Source organism: Hypomesus transpacificus, chromosome 8 (assembly GCF_021917145.1).
Source record: "Hypomesus transpacificus isolate Combined female chromosome 8, fHypTra1, whole genome shotgun sequence".
Lineage (NCBI taxonomy): Eukaryota > Metazoa > Chordata > Actinopteri > Osmeriformes > Osmeridae > Hypomesus > Hypomesus transpacificus.
The window spans coordinates 894,383-902,179 of record NC_061067.1 but is presented as its reverse complement, the minus strand read 5'-3'; the positions used below and the strand labels follow the sequence as shown (position 1 = coordinate 902,179).

At 51.7% G+C, this 7,797-nt stretch overlaps 1 protein-coding gene across 1 annotated transcript in view; it reads right to left on the bottom strand.

Moving 5' to 3' along the window:
- Window positions 1–4,209: 4,209 nt before the first annotated feature.
- drd3 (dopamine receptor D3) overlaps window positions 4,210–7,797 on the bottom strand; it is a 17,297-nt gene continuing 13,709 nt past the window's right edge. The window contains 2 exon segments of the mRNA XM_047024519.1: window positions 4,210–5,659; window positions 6,957–7,344. Coding sequence (XP_046880475.1) covers window positions 5,463–5,659; window positions 6,957–7,344 — 585 coding nt within the window. The 3' untranslated portion in view covers window positions 4,210–5,462.

Here is a 7,797-nt window from a genome sequence, read left to right as displayed (position 1 = left end):
AGAGTGAAGTGTGGATGGGGGAGGAAGTGAGGGAGGGAGAGAGTGAAGTCTGGATGGGGGAGGAAGTGAGGGAGGGAGAGAGAGAAGTCTGGATGGGGGAGGAAGTGAGGGAGGGAGAGAGTGAAGTCTGGATGGGGGAGGAAGTGAGGGAGGAGAGAGTGAAGTCTGGATGGGGGAGGAAGTGAGGGAGGGAGAGAGTGAAGTCTGGATGGGGGAGGAAGTGAGGGAGGAGAGAGTGAAGTCTGGATGGGGGAGGAAGTGAGGGAGGGAGAGAGAGAAGTCTGGATGGGGGAGGAAGTGAGGGAGGGAGAGAGTGAAGTCTGGATGGGGGAGGAAGTGAGGGAGGGAGAGAGAGGTCTGGATGGGGGAGGAAGTGAGGGAGGGAGAGAGTGAAGTCTGGATGGGGGAGGAAGTGAGGGAGGGAGAGAGAGAAGTCTGGATGGGGGAGGAAGTGAGGGAGGGAGAGAGTGAAGTCTGGATGGGGGAGGAAGTGAGGGAGGGAGAGAGAGAATGGCTGAGGATGGAAGGCCGACCCTCCCTTTTATCGTCCATCACCATTAGTGGCTGTTGAAGACGCCATAACTGTCCTTCAGTCCTGTTTATCTTACAGGAGGCTGGCCAGACACAGTCACTCACTAACACACACTTAATTCTCTCTCTCTCCCCCTTCTCTCTTGTACAATTTATAAACACTCAAACCATCTTGTCTTTGTCTCTGTAACCTCCCTGTAATTACAGAAATATGACAGCTAGTGGACAGTGCGGAGAGAGACGTGTAGTGTGTTTGTGTGTGTGTGTGTGTGTATGTGTGTGTGTGTGTGTGTGTGTGTGTGTGTGTGTGTGTGGAGGAAGGGGTGCTGTTATATCTGATTCATTAAGTGTGACTCTGTGCCTTTCTGCACGGCGTCAGACAACTTTGCACACTAAAGTTAGAGACAGACAGCACCCAAGTCTCCTCTGAGTAATTAGAGGAGGAGCAAGATGTCATCGCTCATCACTCTTTCTGGCATCCTCCATTTCTGGCCCTCTCTCTCGCTCTCTCTCTCACACACACACACACACACACACACACACACTCACACACACACACACACTTTCACAGCCTTTCATTCATCATCTACAGTATCTCCTCATCAGGGCCGTACGCAGGCCCCAAAAAATACTGAGGTCATGAGTCAGAACTTCTAGGCGGGTTCGGGGGCATGCTCCCCCGGAATTTTTTAAAATTACATTATTTAAATATGGCCATTTTCTCTTATTGAGTCTTAAGGAGCAAAAACATCATCATTATGACATTTGAATATGGGGCGGTGTGGAGCTTTTGAAATTTTGAGGTAAACATGGGGCATTCTGAGGCTTTTTGAAGGACCTTTATGGGACTCATGAAGTAAGGGCAAGTTACCACAATTTTTTTTTAATTATTATTATATGGCAACGACGGTACGAGCGTTTTGATTGGATAACGGGTAGTCACCCCAGCGTGTTGCCCTCCTCGCCGGTCAATACGGATCCGTATTGCCCTCTGACGTCAGCTTCAAAATGAGCGATATCGAGGAGTCAGCTGCTGAGTTTTACTATCCAGATGATGCTGAAAAGCTTTGTCATCGAAAGTGAGGATGAAGACCAGACTCTTTGAATCACTTGTGTCGTTATTTTGTGATGAAATTAAAGCCATTTTAGCAGAACCATGTTCTCCGCTTTCTATCAAAAGTAATGAGTTGCTTGGCAACACATGAAACACACCGTGAGAAGACTTAAGAGCTAGCTACAATTAGCCTAAAGGTACCATTTATTTTCGTTTACAAAATGAAAAGAATCTAAAATTGCCATATAATAAACTACTTACTAACCTCGACCGTTCGGTCATGCCGGGAAATATCAAACTGAGGCTGGAACGTATCGACCGAGCGATAGCGAGTCAGTTTGATATTTCCCAATTGCCACTGAATTTCATTTTCAATCAATCACATCAATGACATATCATATCAATCGCAAAATGAATGTTGATTCAACCGGTGGAAATTGATTGACAACCGGTACTGACGGAGTTAACCAAACTTTGATTTGATGTTTCCTTATCTGAGTAGTACGCTGCTGCAATACAATATTTCCACATGAAAATGAATCTTTCTTCTCACAGTCATCTGCCACTTAAACTTCTCTTAACCTACATGTTTAGTTTGCTGCGCTCCTCTTCCAGTGACTGTAACTAACATAGGCTATTCACTAACAGTAGCGGTATGTCTATGGCGGTAACATCAGCGTCCGACTTGTGTTTGGTGGTTACCATAACGACAGTACGTTTTGTTGATGACGCGCAGCACATATGTCCAAACTCTTGAGCTACTCGGCTCTTCAAGTATAAAATCACGTTACGGTTTGTGGGAGACCAAGATCATCGTCCTGCAGTCGGTTTCACGTGTACTTTATTTTGAGTTTATATACCACGATTTAAGCAAAAAAAAAAACAGAAATACGAAAAAAAATACCGAGGACACGACCTCGGTGTCCTCAATGGTAGTTACGGCCCTGCTCCTCATACAGGAAGATAACAGTGAGCAGAATGTGCACACCATTCTGAGTTTCCCTCTCCCTCTCGCATGCAGGTACATGCTCGTGTGTCTCGATTCCACTGTGGGACACACATGCAGGCATAAAGACACACATGCATACATGCACACACACACACACACACACACTGGCATCATCAATGGCTTCAAGGCAATCTCCTGGTTCCAGACTGAGTGTGTTCAGAGTTAGACAGTAGAGGGGGAGCAGGTGGGGATTTTTCTAAGTGGATTCAGAAAGCTGGTGTCACACAGACACACTTACCCACACACGGACATGTACACACACACACATGTACACCCACACACACGTATACACACATGCGTGCACACACAGCCAAGAAAGAACATTGATGAACACTGCTTCAGTCTCTTTCTCTCCCTCCATCCATCCTCTCTCTCTCCAACCATCCTCTCTCCCTCCATCCAGCCTCTGTCTCTCCAACCATCCTCTCTCTCTCCATCTCTTTTTCTATACAGCGGTCCATCTGACACCTTCCATTCAAATGTCCGGCTCTTTCTGTTGTTTGTGCACTCCACTGGCCACCCTCACTCACTCACATTCGGCCACCCTATTTTCTTTGCTCTTCAAACGTGCCTCGATTATCTATCCCTCCATCTTTAGTCAAGCTCTCATCCTCCTTCTCTGCTATTGCTTTTTCTCCCCGCAGTCCACCGGTCTCCAGCTTTGTTACTGCCTCAAGCCTCCTCTGCCTCCAGCCTCCTCTACCTCCAGCCTCCTCTCCCTCCAGCCTCCAGCCTCCAGCCTCCTCTGCCTCAAGCCTCCTCTGCCGCCAGCCTCCTCTGTCTCCAGCCTTCAGCCTCCTCTGCTTTCAGCCTCCTCTGCCTCCAGCATTCCAGCCTCCTCTGCCTCCAGCCTCCTCTGCCTCCAGCCTCCAGCCTCCTCTGCCTCCAGCCTCCAGCCTCCTCTGCCTCTAGCCTCCTCTGCCTCCAGCCTCCTCTACCTCAAGCCTCCAGCCTCTCCTGCCTCCAGCCTCCTCTGCCTTTAGCCTCCTCTACCTCTTGCCTCCTCTGCCTCTAGCCTCCTCTGCCTCTAGCCTCCTCTGCCTCCAGCCTCCTCTGTCTCCAGCCTCCTCTGTCTCCAGCCTCCAGCCTCCTCTGCTTTCAGCCTCCTCTGCCTCCAGCATTCCAGCCTCCTCTGCCTCCAGCCTCCTCTGCCTCCAGCCTCCTCTGCCTCCAGCCTCCAGCCTCCTCTGCCTCTAGCCTCCTCTGCCTCCAGCCTCCTCTACCTCAAGCCTCCAGCCTCTCCTGCCTCCAGCCTCCTCTGCCTTTAGCCTCCTCTACCTCTTGCCTCCTCTGCCTCTAGCCTCCTCTGCCTCTAGCCTCCTCTGCCTCCAGCCTCCTCTGTCTCCAGCCTCCTCTGTCTCCAGCCTCCAGCCTCCTCTGCTTTCAGCCTCCTCTGCCTCCAGCATTCCAGCCTCCTCTGCCTCCAGCCTCCTCTGCCTCCAGCCTCCAGCCTCCTCTGCCCCCAGCCTCCAGCCTCCTCTGCCTCTAGCCTCCTCTGCCTCCAGCCTCCTCTACCTCAAGCCTCCAGCCTCTCCTGCCTCCAGCCTCCTCTGCATTTAGCCTCCTTTACCTCTTGCCTCCTCTGCCTCTAGCCTCCTCTGCCTCTAGCCTCCTCTGCCTCCAGCCTCCTCTGCCTCTCCACACCCCAGGTTTCCACTGCTGTCACTGTCGTCACGCGTGTTTTTTTTACATGTGTGTGTGTTGTTCATTGCGTATGTGGGATATTGTGTGTGTGTTCACGCATACAAACGGCAAGCCACCCCAGTGCTCCAGTTAACTTTATTTACACAGGGCAGCACATGTTCCATTCACAACTGGCCACGCCCACCTCACGGCTCACCAGGCAGATGACAAAGCCACGCCCACCAGACCACATCAAAGCAGAGAGAAGCTTCAGAAGTTTCCATCTAACAGGCATCACAAAGCCCCCAAAATGGCCGGACGAAAGAAAATCTGACAGCACCTTAAAAAAGAACCATTTAATACGCCCCCGCCGTGAGTCACACAAAAGTCGGAACATCAATTCGAAAGACACAGCAATGCACACGTCTCCACGTCAAGATAAAACACTTCATAGTGATCTGAAAAGAGCCTTTTATAAGGCTTGATGATTCAAATGAATGGCCTGTTACAGTCATTGTGATAGGCATGCAGTGGCAGGTGACTGTAGATAGGGGGCGATAATGCTGGGCTTCCCTCATCGTAGCGACCACAATGCATTGCTCAATGGCAGAATCCAATAGACACAAACACAGAACATCCCAGGCATTCCCAACAACTATAAAAGATTCAGGACGGTGAAACTGATATTATATCTGCATCTGGATCATCCATGAAGAAGTCTTCAAGGAGGTCATAACTGAGACCAGGTCAAAGGTCAGATGTTCAACTGAACAGCACAGAGAGATTCCCCCAGAGTGAGCCAATCCCATGATCCAGAACTGCTCCCCAAGTGACGTGAACCACAAATATGTTGAATAAAAATTGAACCCATGCTCCCTGTATGACCTACTAACCACAGTTTAAACTCTGTTGTTTTTCCCAGTCCAACAACCCGATCTAACGCCAGTGATACTTTGGAACAGTCTGGTTTGGAATCAGTGCAAGTATTATTAATCCAGGAATGTCTACTCCCGATTCTTCTTGAACTATCTTCTCATTATGAACATGTGCTTGTGTTGACAGCAGGCTGCTGTCCCTGTGACTCGACACTCTAGCATCGCAGGTGCGACACACCTCGCTGTCCCGGGTCATTCACACCCCAACAGGCAGCACGTCCCTGTGTCTCTGTGGACCTGGGCTCTGGAGCCCTCCCCAGGCCTGAGGGACAAAGGCGTGGCCAGAATGACGGACAGGAGTCCCGGCCACTCAGCAGCTGAGGATCTTGATGAAAGCTCGTCGGAACTCAATGTTGAAGGTGGTGTAGATGACTGGGTTGAGGGCGCTGTTGACGTAGCCCAGCCAGGTGAAGGCGCTGTAGAGCTCTGGAGGCACGTAGCACGTCCTGCAGTGCGTGTTCAGGATGTGAGTCACGAAGAAAGGGAGCCAGCAGATTAGGAACACCCCTGGAGGAGAGGAGAGAGGAGAGGGGGAGGGGAGGAGGAGAGGAGGAGAGGAGAGGAGGAGAGGAGAGGAGGAGAGGGGGAGGGGAGGAAGAGAGGGGGAAATGAGAGGAGGAGAGGAGAGAGAAGCAGAGAGAAGAGGGCAAAGGAGAGGAGAGGAGTGGAGAAAATGAACAGATAGAGAAAATGGGGAAAGAAGAGGAGAGGGAAGTAGAGAAGAGATATGGAAGAAATGGGAATGAAAAGGAGAAGAAGGAAGCAAAGATAGAGGAAAGAGAATGGAGAGATAATGAAGGCAGAATGGGTCAGAAGATGTGAGTAGAATGAGGGAGGAAAGAGATTCAATTACAGCGACTCAACCAGTAGGAGTGAACAAGTTAAACAGGCAAGAGAGAGTGAGAGAGAAATCGCATTAGGGAGTCATAATTAAATGATCAAACAACTCATTAACCTGTGCCGTATGTGGTGTATATATTATCCTTAAGGTCAGGTAACCCACAGCCGCAGGAGGAGCCAGGCAGAGCTGTCAGGTAGACAACCCAAACCTCCATGATTCAAGATGGAATACGCATACAACACACACACACACAGACACACACACACACACAGACACAGACAGGCATCATCAGTCTCTATGGCTTAAGGGCAATGTCTTGGATACACACACAGTCTCCCTGAGCACCTTGGACACAAACACACACACACACACTGAGGTGCTGTGACACAGTGTGTGACAGTCAGGCAGTGAGCCAGGGCAGCTGGCCTGCTCTGTGTGCTTGGTAGGGCGAGGGACATCTGCTGCCCGAGTGACGGGATCTTCCGTCCAATTAAACCGACACCTCCGATTAACATTATTGTCACTCGGCGGGAAGTGGACGGAAGAGAAACCGATGGGATCCGACTAGACCGTCGCCGCGGCGGCGGCGGCGATGGCGGCGGCCGGTAATTAAAGCGGCTCAGAGCTCGCTCGGGTGTTTGTGCGTGTGTGAGAACTCCTGTGGAGGGGCCTGACTCCTGTGGATGGCCCCACTGTGCACCATCTCTCTGGCCGGCTCAGGATAACGACACTCAGGGGCAGAGGGCCAGATGGTCTGGCAGGCCTCCAGGCAACTGCTGGAGCGGTCACCACAGGTGCCAGGCAGCGCGTCGAGGAAGAGTTCAAACAACAACACCCAAGACCAAGATAGGATTGCCGACACGGCAGCAACAAAGTAATCAAGCACAGCCACTATAGGATGTAGACGTAACGATAGTCGAGGAGATATCCACAGGTAGGCCTGCTTAAGAGAGCTCTACTCACCAAGAACAATGGCCAGCATCTTTGTAGCCTTCTTCTCCCTGGTGTGCATGCTCCTGCAACGTGGTTGGTTGGAGCGAGAGCGGGGGAGGGGCTTGAGGGCGGTGTGGGTGCGACCATTGGACAGTTCCTTGACCTCAAAGCTCCGCCGGACCGGAGGTCTCTCCTCCTGCTTGGCCTCCCCCTCCTCCCCCTCCTCCCCCTCCTCCCCCCCGGGCCGCTCCACTTCCTGCTCTGTGGGGCCGCAGGAGGCGTGGCTAATGCTGCAGTAGTTCTGGGTGTCCAGCGGGGGCAGTAGGGAGTTCTCCACCGGGCCGGTACGCGGCCGCTTGCGTCTCAGACACGTGGCCAGGAGGAAGGGCTTCGGCGGGGCAACGGGCTCCATGCACTCCTGAGACAAGAACCAGAGCAGACGGAGGGAAAGAGTCTGTGACAACAGACAGACCAGTCACACTACACACACAGATCTGCACAGACAGACCAGTCACACTACACACACACAGATCTGGAAGTCCAAGCTTCCGTCCCCTCGACTGTTCCCCCTGACCTGGTTTCTGTTCCTGGGTCTCAGGACCCTCTCTCAGCGCCCAGAGGCCCAGGTTTCTCCTGACTGTCACAAGGCCAACAGCCATGTTCGTGCCACCCAAGTTCTCAGGGGGCCAAATTCAAGCTTGTGATTTCTTACATCTTTGAAGTAATCAAAGATGGATAATGGATTATGCAGGAGCTGGTGTGACAAATAAAGCTCGACACTCAAAGCCTGTGTACAGCACCAGCGAGGTGAGGAGAGGTAACAGGGCCCATTTTCAGTGACTCCTGTCAGCCCCAGGGGGACTAACAGCAC